Source organism: Hyperolius riggenbachi, chromosome 2, assembly GCF_040937935.1.
Source record: "Hyperolius riggenbachi isolate aHypRig1 chromosome 2, aHypRig1.pri, whole genome shotgun sequence".
Classification (NCBI taxonomy): Eukaryota; Metazoa; Chordata; class Amphibia; order Anura; family Hyperoliidae; genus Hyperolius; species Hyperolius riggenbachi.
In genome coordinates, this window is record NC_090647.1 from 163,808,163 (window position 1) to 163,834,350 (window position 26,188).

Sequence of the window (26,188 nt, forward strand, 5' to 3'; positions counted from 1 at the left end):
CCGCGCCCTCCTCTCTTCTTCCACGCCGCCATCTTGCAAAGGAAGTGCGTCACGCCGGATGTCAGCTACACTTCCGACGAGAAACGCACCTCCGAATACGCATACAAAAACGCATGCCATGCGTTTTTAGTGCGCGCCCATTGACTTTCATTGCAATGCGTTTCTGTGCGCGACGCACAGAAATACATCCAACTATGCGTTTCTGACACGCATACGTTTGCCACGCGTATATGTGAACGAGGGCCATACCTTTGTATTGATTTTTCTGGCCCTCGTAAAACGCACACAAAACACGTACCTTAAAAACGGACACAAACGCGTGCAGTGTGAACGGGGCCTAAGGCTGCCTATTTGTTAGATACACACAAAGTGACTGGTCACAGGGATATTTACAAACATTGTGTGTCATAGACTAGAACAGAACTTTCTCTTTTGAGGTACAATTGGTGTTTTTTTTTGTGTGCAATTAACGGTTTACTTACTGTACTTTTAACTTGCAGATTTTCTGATAGTTACATCAGTGAAAACCCTCAGCGATCACTAGAGGTAAGTGTATGTATTATTATGAAGTGTTGCACTTTGTTCTAGGAACTGAGGGAACTTTGACAAAGATTCGGTACAGCCCTGTTCTTGATATGATTGATGTCATGGATCATTCACCAGATATATATATGTCAATGATGAGCACCCAGCACTGGCCATTGTGTTGCCTTTTCTTTTATATTGGCCAAATGATGCCAAAACAATCAGCATTGCTTTAAAGACCATAGGTTTGAGGTCGCATTCAGTGCCACGTTGCAGAGCAGCGTTATAAAGTCTTATAGCGCAGCTTACTGCACAGCAATGATAATCCTATGGGCCGTTCACAGTGCATTGAAAAAATTTTATGGTAACTCGCTGCTTGCAGTGCGTTACCTCTCAATGCAGACACGTTGTGACTTTAACGTTGCATTAAAACGCTACGTCCCACTGTAAATATGCCCTGGTCCAGTCTAATACAATTTGTTAGTAGAAAGGACCATACAAAGTTCATACAAAGTCTTTTGAGTACAAAAATTTATCAAAAAATGCTTTATTGACACAATTACATAAAAAGGTTTCCAAAAAGAGGCTCTCTGTGAGAAGCTCCTTATGGATATATAAATATCTTCCAAGCAGGAAAATGACAACTTAGTGCAATACAAATAGAAGGCAGGCAACGACACGTTCGTTTCGGGCACTAGGCCCTTCGTCAGGCCCAATATACAAAGCACTATCTATTGATCCCGAGGGAAATGCAAGGCAGGAGCATCAGAGAATGGAAAAAACATCTGCAGCAACCAGATGTACATAACACAGTCCTGGAAGCTGATAGACAAACAAGTCAGCTGCTAAATCAGGAGCGTCATTTTCCTGCTTGGAAGATATTTATATAGCCATGAGGAGCTTCTCACAGAGAGTATCTTTTTGGAAACCTTCTTGTTAGGTAATTGTGTCAATAAAGCATTTTTGATAAATTTTTGTACTCAAAAGACTTTGTATGAACTATTTATGGTCCTTTCTACTAACAAATGGTCTTCGGTGGATGACTCAAAAAGGGACTAAAAGGTTTTTTTCCTTTTCCTATATTTAAAAGGAATACATCCCAAATATATTACTACCCAGTCTAATACAATCTAGCTGGCTCTCCTGTTCATTGAAGCATTTGCATTTGCTAGAAAACGATAAGAATTTTCTTACGCTTAGGCACTTTATTGAATCGGCTTTTTTGTTTTTTCTTGGTATGAGTACGATCTTAATGTATGTTGCTGGCGTTCAACTTTTCCCCCCAGGGTTGGGATAGACACTACATTTCTAGCTGGGTAACCTAAGCATTGGTGTGCCTCAACACTATTAAAAAAAAAAAAAAAAAATATGACCATGTGTGACAAAAATAGGATGTGATGATTTGCAACTTGGCAGTTGCTTATTTGAAAATAGTACAAGTACAGCATAACAGATGTTAAAACTGAGAAATCTTGTTCTTTGAATAAATATTTGCTCATTTTGAGACAGACCTCTCCATGCTACATCTTTGTGAACAACTTGGAAATGGTAACTGAGGAGATTGAGTACAGTGCTATAGTTTTTGAAAGTGAAATGTTGATCCTTTCTGGCTAATGCTGAGTTTCTGCTGCTCAACAATACAAGGTCTCATTTGTCGCATGTTTCATTTCATAATTCGCTAAATCTTTTCAATGGGTGATAGGTCTGGACTGAAGGCAAGCCAGTTTAGCTCCCAGACTCTCATGCTAGAGACATGCTGTTGTAATTTATGTAGAATATGGTTTGGCGAGGTCTTTCCTGAAAATGAAAATGATTAGATGACAGCACACATTCAGCATTAATGGGAACTACCTTAGTATGCAGGCTACTATTGTCACATGCGCTAATGCATCCTCATACCATCATAGATGCTTTCTTTGAGCTCTGCATTCATGGGTGGTGCGTCTCCTCTGTAGCCGGGTGATGCAGCATTCATGATTTTCAAGAAGAATTGTTACAATTTAATTCACCAAACCACTGAACAGTTTTCTACTCTTCCTCTGTCCGTCTCAAATAAGTTTTGGCTCATAGGAGGTGGTTTCTTGATCCTGTTTTTTATATTTTCCTCTTCGTATTCTGTGCTTACAGAAAGTTGTTTTTCCATGTCCATGCAGTGACTTCCACTACAGAGTTGTCGATTTTTAATGCAGTGTTCCCAAAGGGGCCCATATATCACATATGTCCAGTAATGGTTTTGATCTTGCCCCTTGAAGTTGCACCTGATTCTCTGAATCATTAAAGTAAACCTGTAAGGAGAAAAACCTCCTCTAGGTGGAACTCACCTTGGGCTTGGGGGGGGGGGGGGGGGGGGGAGAGGGGGGTGTTGCTCCTCGCCGCATTAAAAGTGGTTAAAAACAGTTTTAAAAAGTTTGTTTATAAACAAACAAAATGGCCACCAAAACAGGAAGTAGGTTGATGTACAGTATGTCCACACATAGAAAATACATTCATACACAAGCAGGCTGTATACACCCTTCCTTTTGAATCTCAAGAGATCATTTGTGTGTTTCTTTCCCCCTGCAGCTATCTTCCACTGAAGTTTCAGGCTGTTTCTTCCTGCAGAGTGCAGACAGCTCTGCCTGTATGTAATTCCTCAGTATGTGAAAGCCCAGCCAGCTCAGAGGAGGATTTATCCAGCTTGTAAAAGATAAGAGAGAAGCTTCCCTAATCTAAATAATACACAGGCAGTGTACATAGAGGGGCCTGGAGGGGGGAGATGCATCACAGAACCACAACACTGAAGAACTTGGCAGCCTTCCAGACACAGGCTGACAAGTCTGACAAGAGACATAAGTTGATTTATTACAGAGATGGTGATAGTAGAACGTGCTGCAGTAAGCCAGAACACATTAGAATAGCTTTTGGAACTTGTAGGATGATAAAAAACAGGATGCAATTTTTGTTACGGAGTCTCATTAAAGAAGCTTTCCTAGTCGTCCCTTGCAGACACTGTCCGCCATTGAGACCCCTATATTATTTTTTTCCAGTCTTGTCACTATCTGTCCCTCAGAGGTGCTCACAAACTAATCCCTGCCATGCTCGTATGTCCATCATACTCTGGGCCAATTTAGGGAAAGACAATTAACTTATCAGTGTGTTTTTAGAATGTCCCAGAGTGTCCGGAGGAAACCCACACAGATACGGGGAGAACATACAAACTTCATGCAGATTGTGCCCTGACTGGGATTCGAACTGCGGATCCAACACTGCAAGGCGAGAGTGCAGCTGGAAAGAGTGTTATTTTATATTGTAAAGTGCCAATTTACTGAATACAGCTGAGGCCCCTTGCAGTTTTGCAGGAACAGCCCTCCACACCTAACATTGCTGTGGCTATAAGCTGGCTCTGCTCCTTGATCTCTGTGTGAGCAGGGAGCCTCGGAGATCAGTGTTACTCACAGCCATCATGCCAGCAGCACAGGGATGCAGTACAAGGTAGGGGATTCCTATCTCAGCCTCATGGGGAGGAGGGAGGGAGTGACAAATACCAGCCAGAAGATTAGCTCCTACAGATTACCTCTGCATGAGAATGGACAGCGGCATTAGTAACTCAGCTGCTGGCGAGATTCTCACTCTTGAAGTTATTCATATCGATGTACAGGTTAATTTTGACCAGCCAATTTAAGTATGTTAAACCTTGCTTTATATTGCAGAAATAGTGCTCCTATAATTAGAGTTTGAACACTGCTGATATTTTCTTACACCCCTTTCCTGTTTTTATAGAGTTTAACTACCTTTTCCTGTAGATCCTTTGACATTTCTTTTGCTTTCCACATGACTTATGCTGGGAATGCACCATGAGATATTTTGCCAGATACATGGTTCCAACATGTCCAAACTTATTTTTCGATCGTTTTTCTGATCAATTTCTCATAAAATGAATGGAAATTGATAAGAAAAGCGATCGGAAAATTAATCGGACAGTAAATAGGTTAAAAAATCTCATTGTGTATTCCCAGTATAAAGGCCCATACCCACCTTGCGATTTTCCTGACTATTTTCCCAACAACCAGCAACTTTTTTTTTTTTTAGCAACGTGGTCATTTACGTGATCTCACGACCCGGGTTCAGGCGCATGATCACGAGAACATTGCTTAGCGTCTTGCAGCGATTACTGTCACGGCGGACCGAATGTTTAAGATCCCTGACAACTCTTATGCAAAGTACCGCAATCGCTTGAAGTCTCGGCGCGCCTGTTGTTTAACATCGCACATACCTGTCGGCCGGAAGATAGATCGGTGAAGCTCTCGCCCTCAGGGAGACGTCGCTGGATCCAGCTCCCTGCATTGCGAGGTAAGTACTTAGTTTTAGTATACAAAAGAACCTCAGTGCAGCACTGGATGAAAGATGCGAGGGTCTGTCAGGAGTCCAGAAAATCATTGACCATACACACCTACTTATTACAAGCAAACAGCTCACGGGTGAAGATGGTTACCTTTAATGGCCATTAAAACCCATTTGCGTCAGGTTTTGTGCATGTTATCAGGCCAAATCACCAAGGTATGTAATCTTTTGATGATGGTAATTTGGGTAGTTTGTGTGGTGATTGTGGTTTTAAAAGAGTAAACACAGTTGCTTGACAATAAATTGCTTCAGCCAACCATTAACCATGAGTGAAAGAAAAAATTGTGTTATCATTCATACTGAAAAATGGTTAAAGGGAAACTTAACTGAGAATGTGGAATATGGATTTTCCTTTTAAAATAATGCCAGTTGCCTGGTCCTGTGTCTCTAATACTTTTAGCCACAACCCCTCAACAAGCGTGCAGATCAGGTGGTCTGACTAAAGACTGGATTAGCTGCATGCTTGTTTCAGGTGTGTGATTCAGCCACTACTGCAGCCAAAGAGATCTGCAAGACTGACAAGCAACTGGTATTGTTTAAAAGGAAACATCCATATCCCTCTGTTAAGGTTCCCTTTAAGAAATTCTGCCAGGGTATGTAAACTTAGTAGCACAACTGCATGTATGCATCCAATGACAAGTGCCCGGCACTGAAGTGGGGAGAACTATTGTGACAACTTTAAATGTGAAGATCTGAGATGGTCAGTGAAGTGCTAATAGTTCCAGCTTGCATGCAAATTTAATACAAATTGGATTCAGCATAGAATTGGACTAGTCAAATGCACTCAATGCTAATTTTGATTGGCTCAATTTTCAATCTGCATACAGTTTGCATTCAAGATAGAATTACGGTATGATTAAAATCTTCCTGACCATCTCCAGTAAGGTCTTTGAGAGTGAACATGAAGGAAGATGTAGGAGGCCTCAGCAGCTTCAACTCACTGAATATGACTTAACCACTTGAGGACCACAGTCTTTTCGCCCCTTAAAGGGACACTTAAGTCAAACAAAAAAAATGAGTTTTACTCACCTGGGGCTTCCAATAGCCCCCTGCAGCTGTCCGGTGCCCTCGCCGTCTCCCTCCGATCCTCCTGGCCCTGCCAGCAGCCACTTCCTGTTTCGGTGACAGGAGCTGACAGGCTGGGGACGCGAGTGATTCTTCGCGTTCCTGGCCACAATAGCGCCATCTATGCTACTATAGCATATATCATATACCATATAGCAGCATAGAGGGTGCTAATGTGTCTGGGAACGTGAAGAATCACTCGCGTCCCCAGCCTGTCAGCTCCTGTCACCGAAACAGGAAGTAGCTGCCGGCGGGGCCAGGAGGATCGGAGGGAGACGGCGAGGGCACCGGACAGCTGCAGGGGGCTATTGGAAGCCCTAGGTGAGTAAAACTCATTTTTTTCGTTTGACTTAAGTGTTCCTTTAAGGGCCAGAGCCTTTTTTTCCATTCAGACCACTGCAGCTTTCACGGTTTATTGCTCGGTCATACAACCTACCACCTAAATGAATTTTACCTCCTCCTCTTGTCACTAATACAGCTTTCTTTTGGTGCTATTTGATTGCTGCTGCGAGTTTTACTTTTTATTATATTCATCAAAAAAGACATGAATTTTGTAAAAAAAAAATGACCTTTTTAACTTTCTGTGCTGACATTTTTCAAATAAAGAAAAATTTCCTATACATTTGAGCGCGAAAGTTATTCTGCTACATGTCTTTGATAAAAAGAAAAACATTCAGTGTATATTTATTGGATTGCGTAAAAGTTATAGCTTTTACAAACTATGGTGCCAAAAGTGAATTTTCCCATTTTAAAGCATCTCTGACTTTTTTGACCACCTGTCATGTTTCATGAGGTGCTAAAATTCCAGGATAGTATAAATACCCCCCAAATGACCCCATTTTGGAAAGAAGACATCCCAAAGTATTCACAAAGAGGCATGGTGAGTTCATAGAAGATTTTATTTTTTTTGTCACAAGTTAGCGGAAAATGACACTTTGTGACAAAAAAAAAAAAATTCAATTTCTGCTAACTTGTGACAAAAAAAAAAATGAAATCTGCCACGGACTCACCATAGCCCTCTCTGAATACCTTGAAGTGTCTACTTTCCAAAATGGGGTCATTTGTGGGGTATATTTACTGTCCTGGCATTTTGGGGGGTGCTAAATTGTAAGCACCCCTGTAAAGCCTAAAGGTGCTCATTGGACGTTGGGCCCCTTAGCGCACTTAGGCTGCAAAAAGGGGTCACACATGTGGTATTGCCGTACTCAGGAGAAGTAGTATAATGTGTTTTGGGGTGTATTTTTACATATACCCATGCTGGGTGGGAGAAATATCTCTGTAAATGACAATCTTTTGATTTTTTTTTTTTTTTTTTTTTTACACACAATTGTCCATTTACAGAGAGATTTCTCCCACCCAGCATGGGTATGTGTTTAAATACACCCCAAAACACATTATACTACTTCTCCTGAGTACGGCGATACCACGTGTGGCACTTTTTTGCACCCTAACTACGCTAAGGGGCCCAAAGTCCAATGAGTACCTTTAGGATTTCACAGGTCATTTTGAGAAATTTCGTTTCAAGACTACTCCTCACAGTTAAGGGCCCCTAAAATGCCAGGACAGTATAGGAACCCCACAAATGACCCCATTTTAGGAAGACACCCCAAGGTATTCCGTTAGTAGTATGGGGAGTTCATAGAAGATTTTATTTTTTGTCACAAGTTAGTGGAAAATGACACTTTGTGAAAAAAAACAATAAAAAACAATTTCCGCTAACTTGTGACAAAAAATAAAATCTTCTATGAACTCACCGTACTACTAACGGAATACCTTGGGGTGTCTTCCTTCTAAAATGGGGTCATTTGTGGGGTTCCTATACTGTCCTGGCATTTTAGGGGCCCTAAACCGTGAGGAGTAATCTTGAAACAAAATTTCTCAAAATGACCTGTGAAATCCTAAAGGTACTCATTGGACTTTGGGCCCCTTAGCGCAGTTAGGGTGCAAAAAAGTGCCACACGTGGTATCGCCGCACTCGGGAGAAGTAGTTTAATGTGTTTTGGGGTGTATTTTTACACATACCCATGCTGGGTGGGAGAAATATCTCTGTAAATGGACAATTGTGTGTGTAAAAAAAAATAAAAAAAAAATTGTCATTTACAGAGCTATTTCTCCCACCCAGCATGGGTATATGTAAAAATACACCACAAAACACATTATACTACTTCTACTGAGTACGGCAATACTACATGTGTGGCACTTTTTTGCACCCTAACTGTGCTAAGGGGCCCAAAGTCCAATGAGCACCTTCAGACTTTACAGGGGTGCTTACAATTTAGCCCCCCCACCCCACCCCACTTGCCAGGACAGTTAACAAACCCCACAAATGACCCCATTTTGGAAAGAATACACGCTAAGGTATTCCATGAGGGCCATGGTGAGTTCATAGAAAATTTTATTTTTTGTCACAAGTTAGCGGAAAATGACATTTTGTGAAAAAACAGAAAACAAATCCACAATTTCTACTAACTTGTGGCAAAAAATAAAATATTCTATGAACTCACCATGCACATAGCGGAATACTTTGGGGTGTCCTCTTTCCAAAATGGCATCATTCGTGGGATCTGTCCTGGCATTTTAGGGTCTCTGCAATCATTACATGTATGGCCAGTATTAGAAGTTTCTGCTATACTCCTTATATTGGGCATAAGGGTAATGCACTCTGGGCTGAAAGGAAAAATGAACGTCAAACAATCAATCAATGTGGATGAAAAAATAAGGGGAAGGTGTCTGCTAGGACATAGGAGCTGCCGCCCCAAAAATCCAAACCCACCAGCTCGTATGCCCTGGCAAACCTGATTTATCCATTCACACCGATCGATGTGGATGAACAAATCATTGCCAGAGTTCTTTTTTTGATACAAAGTTTCTCGGCCAAAGCGTATGAACCCCAACACCGCTCCACGGCCCACATGCCTCGGCAAACGTATCTTTTTGACTGCGGAGGAGAAATCTCGTCCTGCAACGCTGCATGCACCGATTTTGTGTAACCTGACAGACGCGCAATGTTCTGTCAGGATGCACTATCAGTGCTGCAGCTGGTTAGTAGTTCGCTCAGTCCACCTGGAAGGTTAATAGATGGAAAAAGAGAAAAAATAAATACAAAAAAACAAGCAAGCTGCAAAGCAATTACTTCATTAACATTAATAAACTTTGAACTTTTTTAATCAAAACCTTAACATTGCGAACCAAACATTAACTTTTTTGCTTTCCTGTTTTTTTGTTTTTTTTTTTACTTGCCTCCCAAGGACAAACCTCTCCTTCCCCATGGGACAATGTGCGAAGTGCAAATTGCACAGAGTTGTGGCGAAGTACATTTGACAATTTGTCCCAAGTGAAAGGAAAGGTTTCTGGCAGCCCTGTGTGCTAGGGTCCCTGGAAACCCGATGTTTGGTTTCACACTGCATATTGACATTTCGGTGGGTCGAGCCCGTCGCACCGTATCGTCCAAAACAGACCTTCAGGCAATACCACAAGAGTAGCATTCGGCCTAGTAATGAACTGCGTCGCCATAGACTAACATGACTTCCGGGCCGATCGATATTGCCACAGAAGCCACGCAGTAATGTAGGCATGCACTAGCGTTAAGTCAAGCACTTCCGGCGTAGGGGGGGGGACCGCAAAGTGTGACTTTCGCTAGGCATTTTGCCCTAACGCATCGCAGCAGTGTGAAATAGCACTGAGAGACCCTTGTGTGCCTACCACTGTGTCTGGAGTTCACTACTCTCTAATAGTGTATCTGCTCGTGGTACCTCTCAAAACACTCCCCTAGGAATAGGCCAGGCTGGTCAGGACAGGTGGGACAATAAACAGTGGTGCCACGCCATATTCCAGCCCTGCTGCAGACACGACAACGTTTTCTTCGGATTCGGTGACCTGGGGTACTCTGAATTGAGGCATAATGCCTTCCATGCAGCCGGCTAGTTGCATCTTGGGGTTGGGCCATGGCACCTCCTGGATACAGGAGTTCCATCACGATCTGTTTATGACATTGAATAAACGATCCAGTTCTCCCAGCCTTACTGTAGACTAGAGAACAAAGCTGTTGTAAATTGCCAATTGAATGAGGTAAAAAGACACTTTTTTTTATACCAGCGTCTTGTTTTTCGGGCAACTAAATAGGGCGCCAACCTCTGGTCATTGAAGTCCACCCCTCCCATGTTAGTATTATACTCGTGGATGACAAGGGGTTTTTCAATGACCTCAGTTCGCCGTTGAATTTCAACTGTCGTGTCTGCGTGAATGGTGGACAAGAAGTAAACCTCCCTCTTGTCCTTCCATTTCACCGCGAGCAGGTCGTCAGCACACAAGGCGGCCCTCTGCCCCCGTTCAAGTCTGGTGGTAATGAGCCGTTGGGGGAAGCCCCGGCGACTAGGCCGCACGGTGCCAAAGCATCGGATTTTTTCTATTTTTAAGTGCTGAAAGAGGGCTACACTTGTGTAATAATTGTCCACAAAAAGATGGTACCCCTTCTGGAACAAGGGTGACACCAAGTCCCACACAACCTTTCCACTGCTCCCCAGGTAGTCAGGGCGTCCGACCGGCTCCAATTTTGAGTCTTTTCCCTCATAGACCCTAAAATAAGATGTATAGCCTGTGGCCCTTTCACAGAGCTTATACAGTTTCACCCCATACCGGGCGCGCTTGCTTGGGATGTACTGTTTGATGCGAAGGCGCCCGGTAAAACATATGAGGGACTCGTCTATGCAGATGTCCTGGTCAGGGGTATATGCATCTGCAAATCTGGATGACAGGTGGTCTATAAGGGGTCGAATTTTTGTGGAGCCGGTCAAAAGCAGGGTGGTCACTTCGATGACAGGTTTCATTGTTACTGAAGTGCAGGAAGCGCAGGATGTTCTCAAATCGTGTTCTGGACATGGCAGCAGAGTACAGGGGAACATGATATGCTGGGTCCGTAGACCAATAAGACCGCAACACATTCTGCTTTACTAGTCCCGTGTGAAGGAGAAGGCCCAAAAAGATGTGTCCTGGACATGGCAGCAGAGTACAGGGGAACATGATATGCTGGGTCCGTAGACCAATAAGACCGCAACACATTCTGCTTTACTAGTCCCGTGTGAAGGAGAAGGCCCCAAAAAAATGTAATTTCGGAAACTTGGACTGGTTTCCACCGAAAAGGCTGGGCAAGGAACTTTTCCGGATTGGCAGTTATATATTGTGTGGCCTTACGGTTGGTCTCTGCCACAATTAAGTCTAAGAGATCCTGGGTGAAGAACAGATAGAAAAAGTCTAGGGCCAATCCTAGACTCCAGACTGGGCGGTGAAAGGGGGAAGTACGGGTGCGGCGGAATCAGGGGATTGCCAATTTGGGTTTGCCAGCACCTCTGGTAAACTAGGGGTAGTACGGGCCCGTCTTCTTGGTGGCTGCGACTGGGATCTTACTGCACGTGCCACCGAACCAGTTTCAACTTCCATGCTGGTGCTCGCCACTTCACCAGGGTCTACGGAAGTACTGGTTCTAGGTCCAGGAGATGTTGTGCTGCTGGTGCCTGCCCCACCATGAAATCTCAGACCAGCACGAACACTACTCTGCTGCCCTTGAGGCCGATCCTGCACCACCTGCGGTCCAACAACATGGGGTGTGGTACGCCTGGCTCTAGCCGGGACCTCAACCACCTCATCACTATCGGTCAGTGAGCCACTGCTCAATTCAGGTTCAAACTCTGACCCGGAAGATTCGTCGAATGAGGCGTCCCAATCGTCCTCATCCGACTGGGCCATGTACCTGAGAACCTCATCATCGGAATACCCCTTTCTTGCCATGGTGGACTGCTAAATTTAGGGGGTATTCCTCTGAGACTACCCAGAAAAAAAGAGCACGTACCTAGCAAAAGGGAGTATTTGAGAGGTAGAAAGCTGTGGTCACTGAGTTTTGATAAAAAAAAAAAAAAAATCAAAACTGATGTTTACAGTGCCACATCTATTGTACAGTGTTTTTTGCAGGTGGGGCGGGCTGAACGCAAGTGCAGGCGAACGATCAGGCCTGATCGGGCAAACACTGCGTTTTTTTGTGTATCCTAGTGACCCTAATAGATCTGACTGCGATCAGTAATGATCACTTACAGATACTATATAGTACCAATGCTGATTAGCGACAGTGATGACGCTAATTAGTGACTGTGGTGCAGTGGGCTGAGCACTAACTGACACTTACAAAGGGGCCTAGCTAACTGGCCTAACTGCTAACACTAGTAATACTAAAAAAGTGACAGTTTTCACTGATCACTGTTTTTTAGATCACTAGGATAGTGACAGGGGGGTGGTGGCGAGTGGGGAATCGGAGGCAATCAGAAACAATCACAGGACAATCAAAGCCGATCACGGCACAATCAAAGCCGATCACGGCACAATCAAAGCCGATCACGGCACAATCAAAGCCGATCACGGCACAATCAAAGCCGATCAAAGCCAATCACAGGGCAATCACGGGAGAATCAAAGCCAATCACAGGGCAATCACGGGAGAATCAAAGCCAATCACAGGCCAATCACGGGAGAATCACAGGCCAATCACAGGCCAATCAAATACAATTACAGCACAATCAAATACAATGCACTGGGAAGAGGATGGGGGGGCGGGGGGGGGGTGTGTGTCTGAGGGTGATCTGAGGGTGTGGGGGGTTGATTAGGTGCCCGCACGGGGCAGACTGGGTTCTGATCTGATGGGTGGCAGACACGGGGTGACGATGGGAGATCAGTGAGGAATTACAGGGGAGAATAGATGTAAACAATGCACTGGGGAGGTTATCGGGAGGGGGGGCCTGAGGGCAATCTGAGGGTCTGGGTGGGTGATCAGGCGCCCCCAAGGGACAATTTAGGGTCTGCTCTGATTGGTGGTGGTGACAAGGGGTGATAGACAGGTGATAGATGGGTGATAGACAGGTGATCAGTGGGTTAGGCAGCTATACAGCTGTATACAGGGGGGGGGGGGGGCTGGGGGGATCTGAGGGTAGGGGGGGGGATCAGGGGACCCTAGGGGCAGTTAGGGACCTAACCGAGGGGATAGCGTCGCTAGATAGTGACAGGGAGTGATTGATGGGTTTAATGGGGGTGATTGGGTGCAAAATGTGGTGTGCTGGGGTGAGCAGGGGGGGGTTCTGAGGGCTGGGGTGGGCGATCGGGGGGTCTGGGTGGGCGAAAGTGTTTTTTTTTTTTTATCCTTATCTGTAGGACTGCCGTCCTCTCTGATGGTCGCACGACGAGTGACCATCAGCGGAGGAGGCAACCAGTATAATACACTTTGTTACAATAACAAAGTGTATTATACCTTTCTGATTGGTCCGATCACGTTGTTTGAAACCCGCCGGCGCTGCTAATTGGCCGGCGGGTTACGGCGCAGAGTGGGCGGGGCCAGATGCCGGCGGTAGATCGCGTCATTGCTGACGCGATCTCCGCCTAACCACGCCTGCCGCCGCCGATGGGTGTATTGCGGTCGTTTGGGCCCAGCCCTTGCCGCCGCCCATCGGCTTAAGGCGGTCGGCAAGTGGTTAAAGGACCATCTCTTTTTGGTTTAGTCCATCTCCTCATGGGGGATTTTCAGAATTTTGTTTGTTCTTTACAAAAGCAATCCCTGGAAAGGATTCATAATAAAATGCAGGCCAACACTCCCTCATTCCCCCCCCCCCCCCTTTGTATTCTTTTACTACCTACTGTAAGTGATAGCAACATAGAATAAGTTATTTATAGCTCTTTTTCCTTTGGAAGAAATGTATTTTGTTATTTGTATGTGTACTCATGCATTTTAAATGTCACAGTTTTTCATAATAGTTGTCCTTCAACTTTGCTGAAAAATTGAATGCATAAAATAAGGGGTTCTGTCTGCAGGACAATAATACTACTTACAAGTTTGGGAAGACAATAGATACTTTAAAGAATTTTGGATTTGAGTTTCTCCCCTTCTCAACTGGTCCTATGCTAGGTACACACGATGCAATTTTCTGACCGATTTACTGTCGGATCAATTACTGTATTTTCAATATGTCTGCTCTGATTTCCAATCGATTTTTCAAATGATTTTCGTTCACTTCTAAGAAAAAAATCATTTGAAAAAAACGATAGGAAATCAGATCGAACATGTTGAAAATATTCAGTCTGACAGTAAATCTAGCAGAAAATTGCATCGTGTGTACCTAGCATAGCTCCTTCTGACTTTGACTTGTTTCCAATAAACCTACTTGACTCTCTCAGTCGAATAGGTATAGGGTGACCCTGTACTGGAATGGTGTGCTGTAGGAGGATACCCAATGCTGAGGTAAGTATCAAACTTTTTTGTTATATATATATATATTAGTCAATGCAGGTGTCCTTTAAAAAAACAAAAAAGTTTAAAAGGGAGGACATTTTCAAATTCTTTCTAGGTGATATAAGTAGAACATCATTTTTATCCTGGAGCTTGCCTGACTTGGCAAATGTGCCAAAAACCATACTTTGTAGTGAATATTAGGAACAGCATGTACTTTTCACGGCTCTTGGTCATTTTTTCCTTGTTTAGCCCAAGAACTTTTTAGAACTTTGAGTAGATGCATATTTTTTTTTTTCTGGCACATTTTATTTTCAGAGTTTAACCTTTCCACTGAAGTGAAGTAAACTAATATTAACAGTCTATAGATGTTGAAGATCGATTAATAAGCGTGTTCTCTACTAATTGCAGGAGCTGACCAAAGCACTGGAAGAGAAACCAAATGATGCAGAATTCTGCTGTCAACGAGCTTATGCTCATATTCTTCTCCAGAATTACAATGGTAATTGCTTTCTTGTAATTTTTTTCATCTTTTGTTTGGACAGTAAAAAACAAAAATATACTTACCTTGGAAGGGGGAGGCCTCTGATTCCTAGTGAGGCTTGCCTTGTCTCCCTCCACAAGTCTCATTCAGCACTTGCAACCCCAAACACACAGCCACAATAATATTTACACTGCGTAGACTCACTATCGGCTTTCAGAACAGGGTCCGGCGGAAATAGCCAAGCCCAATGAGGTCCGCTTTACTGGTGCAGGCGGCTTGCGCCTGTGCATTAGAGCGGGCTCAATCAGGCTCTGTTATTTCCACTGGAGCCCCCCCCCTCCAACCAAGGTAAGGCCCTCCGAGGGGCACTTTTTTTTCCCCCTTCAGGTACAGTTTAAATATACTTATAAGTGTAACTGTTGTTAACTCTATCTTCAGAATGGCTTTAAATGAGTACTAGATTTATAATACAATATATTTTTAGTTGGATTAGTTTAAGATGCCAGTAAAACAGCAGTTCTGTGTGAACATTACAAGCTGTCCACTGTCTGGCCTATTCTTCTAAACTACTAAATGAATCCCCCTGCAGATAATTTTACATAATGCTTTTGTGGTGATCAAGGAGATGAATCTCGTCCAGACTGTATCCGTCCATGACACCCATTTTCTAGGATACTCTGTCAAGGTTGTCAAAAGGGTTAAACAAGGTTATGGCAGCATTGTCTTCTGAAAGTATGTTTTAAAGACATTGAGCTGCCTTAGAACACTGTTTAGGGGAGCAGTGATAGGATAGCAGAGTGGTATACTGGATAACCAGTATGGGAGGAGATGAGCTAACGTGAACTTTCATGCTCACTCATCGCTGATTGTAGCAGCCTGTAACTCAGATTTGCTTCCTAGTTCATTAGACAGTACACTTTTCTGATTCCTGTGTTTGAGAACAGGAGCTCTCTGCTCATTGTATTCATAGCTGATAAGGGAGATTCCAGGGGTATGCTCTAACCCCTGGTGTTCCTAAAGAGAACTGCCACATAAGGGTAAGTGTCATTCCCTAGTGAAGAAAAATTAAAAAAATAAATGTAAAAAGAGAACTGAAATGAAAAAATTGCAGGCATGGATATGTTTAGCATTTATTCACGCTTTTAGTAACATTTTAAAGTAATTTTAGGACTGTCATTGTAGAATTATTTTGTCTTAAAGGAGTTATCAGCCAATCTGTAAAAAATGAGCTTTACTCACCTGGGGCTTTCTCCAGCCCCTTGCATCCGACTGTCCCACGCCGACTGCTCTGCTCCCCGCCGCTGTCCCGGTCTCCGTGCACGGTGCAGAGGCCGACTGCGGGGTCGGCCTTACTGCGCCTGCGCGAAGTGCCGCTGTCAATCATGGCCACGTGGGCCGCGGCAAACGGCGCTGCGGCCCACGTGGCCGTGATTGACAACAGCGCTTCGCGCAAGTGCAGTAAGGCCGACCCCGCGGTCGGCCTCTGCACTGTGCACGGAGACTGGGACAGCGGCGGGGAGCGGTCGGCGTGGGACAGTCGGCTGCAAGGGGCTGGGGAAAGCCCGATGTGAGTAAAGCTCATTTTTTACACATTGCCTGATAACTCCTTTAAAGAGCAGCTGTTAGGTATAAGGTCTCAGAGAAAAAAAACCATATATCAGTAGCTCAATATTGGCTGTACTTACATTACATATGCATTTCACTGTCCACGTTTGGATTTCACAGAATTTTTATATAGTATTTGCAGTATTTGCAGAGAATGATGCTCATGGCAGGTTCCATGTTTGTCTGTCTCCTATGAAGCCAATTGTCGTCATGTCCTCCCTGCTTCCTGATGATTCAAAGATCCTAATAGACAACACTACTGTGCAGTGAATATTAATTAGCCATGTGGCTAGGAACAATAGGGGACTCATGCAGTATGGAACATATGCCATGATTTTTCAGTGCTGTGAGCTGGGCTGAGTTACAAGCTGCTGTAACTTGAGCCTGTAACTTCTCACTAGCAGCGTAGGGGAGGACCCAAGGTGGGAAGAAGCAGCCCCAGAATTCTTTGCAGTATGTAATGCGGCCTCTCGTACTTTTAAGAGCTTGGGAATAACAGTCTTGCTGTTCAGCACACATCAAAAGTAATGGAGATTTTTAACTTCAGTATTGCCTTTTTGGCTTCCTTCTAAACTGTTTAACACAGGAGAATAGAGGTTTAAATTAGCTTTTGCAGCCTGACAGTTACTCTTTAAAGGCCTCACGAGGCGAAATAGTGAAAAAAAGTTAAATACCTGCATGAAATATCAATGCACAGAGGACACCATCCGCACCCTCCGTGCTGTGCCGCGGGTTCCCCGCAGCTCAATGTCCCCCCCCCCCCCCCGCGGCCGGTCCCGACCCCACAGCCTGGGTCGGGCTGTTCCGCCTCCACTAAAATGGCCGCGGCTGCGCAGTCCGCATATGCGCAAGTGCGGCTGTGCAGCTCTAGGCCCCCCCCCCTGATCCACGCTACAGGCCGTCTCCTGTTGCGTGGATCGGGGGGAAGGCCCTAGAGCTGCGCAGCCGCACTCGCGCATATGCGGACTGCACAGCCGCGGCCAGCTCCGGCGGCCATTTTAGTGAAGGCAGAACAGCCCGACCCAGGCTGTGGGGTCGGGACCGGCCGGGAGGGACATTGAGCTGCGGGGACCTGGCGGCACAGCACGGAGGGCGCGGATGGTGACCTCCGTGCATTGATATTTCATGCAAGCATTTAACTTTTTTTCACTATTTCGCCTCGTAAGTCCTTTAAGAGTTTAGCATAAATTACCAATTTGTTTTTTGTATTTTTATGAAAAAACTATGTAGAAAATACTCCAGTAACCTCAACTCCTAAACTTTGCTGTCTGGCGGTAACTCTGTACCAGGGCTGTGGAGTCGGTACAAAAATCTTCCGACTCCAACTCCGACTCCTCAGTTTCTGAAACCACGACTCCGACTCCAACTCCGGGTACCCAAAATTACTCCGACTCCAACTCAGACTCCACAGCCCTGCTCTGTACTATGTACTCTTTCGGACCACATATTAACACATTACCCCACTGCCACTTCCAGGTCAATAACATTTCCAGAATTCGTCCCTTACTTACACATACTAAAATGTTTGCACATGCTCTATTGACATTTCGTCTTGACTACTGTAACAGCCTACTCTGCTGTCTACCAAAAACCAGACTGGCATCTCTTCAATACCTACTTTGCCTGCCTAGTGCCTGCCTCATCCGCCCCTCCTCCCACTATTCTGATGCAGCCTTTCTCTGCTAATCTCTCCATTGGCTCCTTTTTACTCAAAAGATCCAGTTTAAACTCCTCATCCAATCATACAAAGCTCTAGATAAGCTGTCACCTCTTTGCATTTCCTCACTATTCTTCAGATACCATCCCACCCAGAGCCTTTGCTCCTCCCAGGAGACCCTCTTGTTATGTAGCTTAGTCACCTCCATTCACTCCCACATAAAAAGAAGAGAGCACCTCTATGCTGCAATACCTTTAATTCAATTTGCAAATTGCAATAGAAATGCCCGTACAAGATCGCATAAATTTGCAAGTGTATCTCACATGCCCAATGTTCCACTCCTTGGATGTTGACTGTGTAGCCAGCGGCGGACATCATCAAGTGCACATGGTAGGTCTGGAGTGCAGGCAAGCTCTGTGTGCCGGGTGACATAATCACCCAGCACAAGGAGCCCGTCTGGACTCGAGACTGAATTAAAGGTATTGCACCATAGAGGTTCTCTCTTCTTTTTCTGATACAGACACCTGTCAAATCCCACCACTGAGAGAGCTGCTCTGGACACTACCTTTCCTCCTTTTATTGTCTGACGCTGGCATTGGACAACTGATTCACTTTGGACGTAATATCCTTTAGTAACACGGAGTGTGCATAGATTTGTCTATTGTGTTGTACTCTCACTCCCACATAAAGGACTTCTCAGGAGCATCACCTCTCCTGTGGAACTGAATCCCACAGCCTGTTCGTCATGCTCGGAGCCTGGAAACCTTAAAATGTTCTCTCAAAACAAACCTGTTCAGACAAGCCTATAATTTGCGATAGATAGTATTGGAGGTTTGCTTCCTCATTTACTAACACTTGTCTCCTTTCATAATGTCTTCCACCCACTACCTTCTAGGTTGAATGTTTTTTAGTCTGATGCAATTTATCATATAAACATCTACATCGGTCTTGTGTTTAACCACTCATCAACAATGTCTGTATTTGTATTTCCTGGAAGTCCTGATTGCACAGCGTTTTGAACCTCTGGTGTACCCATGTTCCTCACTATTTGTTTTGTACTATGTACAGCGCTATGGGAGATCTTTGTGCTATATAAATAAAATACTAATCTTTCCTTATTATCCTGTGGTCTCCAGTAAACAGTTAAATGTTTTTACGGAAAGGATAGCAGAAGCGAGATGTATATGGTGGCTGCCATTATTATTTCCTTTTTAACTCTTTCTGGAACAGCACCCTCTGTCCCCTTAAGGACTAGAGGGTGCTGGTCCAGAAAACCGCCGCTTCCCGACAAATCGCCGCAAGTTACTGTCGCTCCCGCCGGACACGCCGCTCTGTCCCCACCGCAGGCTGCTCTCTCTGCCGTCGCTATGACGGCAGATCGCTGCTTTCATTGGCTCCTGACCCTGTCATTCCATGTAAGCCAATGGGAACGGCTTACATGATTGACAGGGCCAGGAGCCAATGAAAATGGCTCCTGCCAGGCTCACAGTGCTTTGCTGTCATAGAGGCGGCAGGGCAGCACATTGCGGCGTGGGCAGAGTGGACCGAGCGACGGGGACGGGCGGGTGCGCGCGGTCAATGGGACGTAGAGCTTACGTCCGGTCAGGACCGCAGCGCCCCCTGCCCGCCGTAGATTCGTACTCACTCGGTCCGCAGGTAGTTAAAGGGACTCTGTGAGGTCCCCGGGCATCCTCCAGGCTTCTTCCGTTCTTCCCACGGCGGCTCCATTAGAGCGGTGACTTCAGCTGAAGTCATGCACAACTGAGCATGTGCAGCCCCTCCGTGCGTCCGTCTCGCTCATGCACCTGTCGGCATGAGCATTCTGTGCATGCGGCGTCACGCGTTTCATTCTTTCAAGCACTGCCAATTGCCTGGCTATCCTGCTGATTTTCTGCCTCTAATACTTTTAGTGATATTTCCTGAACAAGCATGCAGTAAATCAGGTGCTTCTGCCATTTCTGTCAGATCTGGCAAAAAAATTTTTCTGGTGTGATTCAGACATTCTGCAGCTGAATAGATCAGCAGGACTGCCAGGCAACTGGCATTTTTTAAAAGGAAATTAATAGGGCAGCCTCCATATACTTCTAGCTTCATGTGTCCTTTAAGACAGAGAGGTTAGGACGAGTGTACAATACCAGTAGTGTATAAGTAAGGGCATGCCAGTGACTGTACACACAGCACTGGTGCTATACTCACCTTATAAATTGTGGCTCCTGGATTAGAAATATAAATGTATTATTGGTCAGGAGTCTATTTTCAGCCATTTTTATTCCATTTGAATGTAACTGCAGTTGTGTTTAAAGCTTGGTGACTTTCAGTATTATTCGCTGCTGAGCATTGTAGGATGGAATATGTGAGCCATGAAAGAAAACTGTTTAGATTTTTTAATGGTATACATTTCAGATCTGCTTATTCTTGTTTATTGAGCAGTAGCACTGTTTAGTCAACTGTTTTCCTTACAGCTAGAGAAATAGAGCAGAAATGACATGGAAGTTTTTCCTATTCTGTAAGGAAATTAGTTGACTGTATTGGCTGGAATCCAAGTCCACACTACACGTAGTCAGATGTATCTGGTTAGCTTCTTTGTAGACAATCTTCATATTACTGCATGCCTTTATGCACATGACTAGATTTAATGTTTGCCCAGTACTGATACAACCAAACCGAGGACATGGTGTATACAAAACATTTTTTATTTTGGCGGTTGTTTTGTCTACTAATCTTGCAGCTGTTTTTTTTGTTGTTTTTTTTCCTTACCAGGTTCAGGAAAGATAACTGCACTTGTATGAGGGAGGATGTAAATGAATGTTTTTCAGTTCACTTGTTCCCTAATACCTGTGGGTGCAGATTAGGAGGGAGCAGGTGCCAGGGTGGGGTCTGAATACTGGAGGACATTTTGGGTTACTGCACCAATTAACAGAATTACTTTTTATGTGAAAGCACATTTTTGTTTTTGGTGTCTCTAATTCCTCTAGAAAGTACATTTCATCTTCCTTTCCAGTTGTGTCCAAAGCAGTTGCATTTATTGCTGAAACTATTAGCATGGCAGCAAGATCCAAGAACTTTGTGCTCATGTTAATTGCATAACTTTAGACACTCATATTAATTGTGACTAGGAGGGGAAATGTGGGTGCTAGAGGTGCCTGATAAAATAGCAAAAGCGCCTGCTAATTGTAACTCCAGCTTGTATATATTTTATTGGCCACCTTTGACACCCAGATTTTCTGTAATGGCTGCAATTAACATGGGCACCTATGAGTGCACGCATGTCCCTGATGCCTGATATTTTTATTATTATTATTTAGTATTTATACAGCGCTGACCTCTTCTGCAGCACTGTACAGAGTATATATAGTCTTGTCACTAACTGCCCCTTGAAGGAGCTCACAATCTAGTCCCTACCATAGTCCTATGTCTATATCATGTAGTGTATGTATCATAGTCTAGGGCCAATTTAGGGGGGAAGGCAATTACCTTATCTGTATGGTTTTGGGATATGGGAGGAAACCCATGCAGACATGGAACATACAATTATCGTGCAGATAGTGCCCTGGCTGGGATGCGAACCAGGACCCAGCGCAGCAAGGCTAGAGTGCTAACAACTACGCCACTATGCTGCCCATATTTTATATGTATTGAGGCTGAGGCAGCGTGGTTATCGGCTGATTTGCGGTGGAGAAGGGTGGTTAGGCATGGTTGGGGCTTGAATAGGGTTAGCCAGGCGTTTGGGGTCGCTTAGGGTTAGGCAGCAGTGGGGGCGTCGATTAGGCATTGGTAGAGGGAGGGTTCATGTGAGAATACAGCTAGGTTTAGCATTAGTAAGATATCAGCATTCACCATTATTTTATTATCGAAATTACCACTGCCCAATAGTAGTGCCCAACTCTCCCGGTGCAACTTTTTTATGTACGTGTCCTAGTGAAACAGCATTAGATAGGCAATTGAGGCTTAATGTCTTGTACACACGTATGAGTACTGCCGTCTGGGAGGGATTGGGGCCGAGGTTGTACAGACGTGCTGTTTCTGTAGCTGTGGAGGAGAAGGGCTGACGAAGTGGCGTAAAGCAGACAGGGCGAGTGGGGAGAACAATATGTTTGAGTCTATCCGGCAGTTGTAACGCTCACTGACATGCCATGGGTTATCGGGGGGCTGATGTACACATGCTAGATTCTTCACGGAGGTGATCTTAATTGATCATCTCCGCTGAGTTTCATCGGGTGTACGTACCTGGCTTAAAGTTGACCTGAACTCTTCCAGAGCAGACAATGAAAAGTCTAAAGGTGCCCACCATACACCTAGCGATAATGGGATTCGACCAAGAGACAGACTTCTGTCTGATCAGAGAGAGATCTGTGGGCTTCTCATACACTGCAGATTGATTCCCAATCAATGTGATCATGAAATCTCGCGGGAACTGGCCTTGTGATGCTGCATCCACAGCCTCCCGTCTCTGCCCCTAGTGTAAATGGGCCGCCGGTGCATGTATTTATGCTTTACTGTCCGCTACCACCCACCGTGGTGCTCATCCGTCTTCTGCTTCCTCCATTTGCGCCTCATGCTGCCGATGTATAGCACGTGTGTGTGTGTGACATCACACATGGGCCACGTGCTACACACGGCCGTATGTGACTGCAAATGAAGGAAACGTGCTCCCGGCCATGGGAGCGAGATGGAGGAGATGTGCAGCAAGGGGCCAGGCATGCAATGTTCAGAGGGTGACATCAGAGGAACTGAGCTGCACGGAATGAGGGAGAGGAACCAGGAAGCACCACCACATAAGTAACTTGGCTTATTACTTAAAATTTCATTTTAAACAACTATCTTCTCACAAAAGGTTTCTTCTCTGAATAAGAAAGTCTGGTCATTGCCAAGAATAGCATTAATTGTGCCTTCTTCTTCTTCATACCTCCTAACCTCCACATATCAATGTCAAGGTATCAGAAGATGATCGGTGGCTTCCTTTTCTCAGCATGTGAGCCGTTTTCCACTTGCTGCCGATTGCAGAAGAATACAATCTGGAATTTTGTTCAGTGTGCTTGGACACTTTCTGTGCAATTGATATGTTCTCACCCTGCTTGTGTGGGGCTCCTCTGGGCTCTCTGGTTTTCATGTCCACCCCAAACACGGATTGATAAATTACTTGGCTCACTGTGTAGAATCATTAATAAAAAAGTTAGGAATAAGATAGTGAGCTCTTCTGATTGACTGTTGGATAGTTACATTGACTCTGTAAGGCTCTATGGAAAATGTCAGCACAATATAAAAGCATTATATAAAAAGGATGTTTATGTATTTAAATTAATAAAACACCCTGTATAGCCAAACTGTGAGATCTGATGTGTTGTGAAAGTCAGTGCTGTGACTGGTGAGTGCGAGGTGGATAATTGATAAATTTGGCTTGCACCTGCTCAGGCACCTGCCTGTGTACACGTTCTATTGCAGTGCTAGCTTTCACCAAGAGAAGGTTCCCAGGGCTATTCAGGACTGTGTTTGAATTTTCAATGCTTTGGTTTAATGCAGATGCTGTTTTGGATGCAAAGAGGTCCCTCGAGCTCCAGCCTGACAATGCAAGCGCTTTCCTCCGGAAGGGGTAGGTGTCAGTACTAGTTTCCAATTACATTTATTACCGTCTGCAAATCTCTGGCCATGCAGCGTTAAATTGGATATTCATCAGCGCTGCTGTAATATGGATGAAGTTGTCCTGCAAAAAGACTTGGAATACCAATGAGCTAACAAGCTACCTTGACAGTTATTTATAACATGTTATCACCTTTACACAGAGTACTTGGTTCCCAAACTACTGTAAACTGTTGTACTTGTCATGTTCAGTGCACAGAAAATGTTTAATATTACTCTGCCTGTGATACTGTCAGCTTTCACAGAATTCTATATTTTTGTGTTACCCATCCTCTCCTGGCTACATACATTATCAGCGAATGCATTTCTGAAAATGGATGATCTGATGTTTTTTTTTTCTTTTCTTTTTTCTTGTCACCGTCGGGAAGCATAAAATGTGCGGCCCTGAAAATCGCTGATATATTTAATGAGTGCATTTGATGTGATGCTTTCCCTCCCCGCGCTCTTTGCCTAAATCAGAGACACATAAATACAGCTTCACTTTTACTCTGGATTATTTTGTTACCATGGCAACTGCAAATTGCAAGCTTCTTTTTTTCTCTGAAGCTTCCTATTTGCATGTCGTCATTGTACTGAGTAGAACATTTAATCCACTTCAAAGTATTTTTGCTGCTTCTAGTTTATTATTCTGCCAGCATAATCATACAGGAAAAAGTAAATTGATTCAGGCCTAGGTTTATTTTTCTGACTTAACAGTAGACCAGAGGTCTCAAACCTGTCCTTGAAGTGCGCAGTAGGGATGGTCTGAGATGCTGATTGTTCCGAGCTCATGCAGGATTATACAAATGTATACAGTTTGAAAATGGTCCAGTTAAATTTTACTCTGACAGGATTCAATTTTGAACACAACTTGCATAATCGGGCCTCTACTTGGAACTTTTTGCATCTCATTGACCCCTCCCTACTCGATAGCTCTACAAGCTTTGTGGACCTTCACACAAAAACAGAGAGAAAACTGCCTACTTTGTTCTGCCAGTGATTAACCTGCATATATTCCAGAGATGTACTTAGTGTTGGGCGAACAGTGTTCGCCACTGTTCGGGTTCTGCAGAACATCACCCTGTTCGGGTGATGTTCGGGTTCGGCCGAACACCTGATGGTGTTCGGCCAAACTGTTCGGCCATATGGCCGAACTAAGAGCGCATGGCCGAACGTTACCCGAACGTTCGGCTAGCGCTGTGATTGGCCGAACGGGTCACGTGTAGTGTTGGGCGAACATCTAGATGTTCGGGTTCGGGCCGAACATGGCCGAACTCCGAACATAATGGAAGTCAATGGGGACCCGAACTTTCGTGCTTTGTAAAGCCTCCTTATATGCTACATACCCCAAATTTACAGGGTATGTGCACCTTGGGAGTGGGTACAAGAGGGAAAAAAAATTAGCAAAAAGAGCTTATAGTTTTTGAGAAAATCGATTTTAAATTTTCAAAGGGAAAACTGTCTTTTAAATGCGGGAAATGTCTGTTTTCTTTGCACAGGTAACATGCTTTTTGTCGGCATGCAGTCATAAATGTAATACATATAAGAGGTTCCAGGAAAAGGGACCGGTAACGCTAACCCAGCAGCAGCACACGTGATGGAACAGGAGGAGGGTGGCGCAGGAGGAGAAGGCCACGCTTTGAGACGCAACAACCCAGGCCTTGCATGAGGACAAGAAGCGTGCGGATAGCAATTTGCATTTTGTCGCCATGCAGTCATAAATGTAATACAGATGAGAAGTTCAATAAACAGGGACCGGAAACGCTAACCCATCACAGATGTTCATTGTTCATGTTACTTGGTTGGGGTCCGGGAGTGTTGCGTAGTCGTTTCCAATCCAGGATTGATTCATTTTAATTTGAGTCAGACGGTCTGCATTTTCTGTGGAGAGGCGGATACACTGCCGATCTGTGACGATGCCTCCGGCAGCACTGAAACAGCGTTCCGACATAACGCTGGCTGCCGGGCAAGCCAGCACCTCTATTGCGTACATTGTCAGTTTGTGCCAGGTGTCTAGCTTCGATACCCAATAGTTGAAGGGTGCAGATGGATTGTTCAACACAGCTACGCCATCTGACATGTAGTCCTTGACCATCTTCTCCAGGCGATCGTTGTTGGAGGTGGATCTGCACGCTTGCTGTTCTGTGTGCTGCTGCATGGGTGTCAGAAAATTTTCCCACTCCAAGGACACTGCCGATACCATTCCCTTTTGGGCACTAGCTGCGGCTTGTGTTGTTTGCTGCCCTCCTGGTCGTCCTGGGTTTGCGGAAGTCAGTCTGTCGGCGTACAACTGGCTAGAGGAGGGGGAGGATGTCAATCTCCTCTCTAAAGTCTCCACAAGGGCCTGCTGGTATTCTTCCACTTTGACCTGTCTGGCTCTTTCTTCAAGCAGTTTTGGAACATTGTGTTTGTACCGTGGATCCAGAAGGGTATAAACCCAGTAATTGGTGTTGTCCAGAATGCGCACAATGCGTGGGTCGCGTTCAATGCAGTCCTAGGCCGAAGAGGTCATAGCCTAGGGTCACAAAACCTGTTTATTTGGGCAATTTCAATGGTGGCGAGTCTGACGTACATAAATCGCAGCAATGGCCGTTAGC

The 26,188-nt window shown here is 44.7% G+C and overlaps 1 protein-coding gene across 4 annotated transcripts in view; it reads left to right on the plus strand.

Moving 5' to 3' along the window:
- SUGT1 (SGT1 homolog, MIS12 kinetochore complex assembly cochaperone) overlaps positions 1-26,188 on the plus strand; it is a 175,180-nt gene that overhangs the window by 11,685 nt on the left and 137,307 nt on the right. For all 4 annotated transcript variants that reach the window (XM_068267817.1, XM_068267819.1, XM_068267818.1 and 1 more), the window contains exons 3-5: positions 501-546; positions 14,641-14,731; positions 23,496-23,565. In XM_068267817.1, the coding sequence (XP_068123918.1) occupies positions 501-546; positions 14,641-14,731; positions 23,496-23,565 (207 nt within the window). The remainder of the gene's footprint in view (positions 1-500; positions 547-14,640; positions 14,732-23,495; positions 23,566-26,188) is intronic.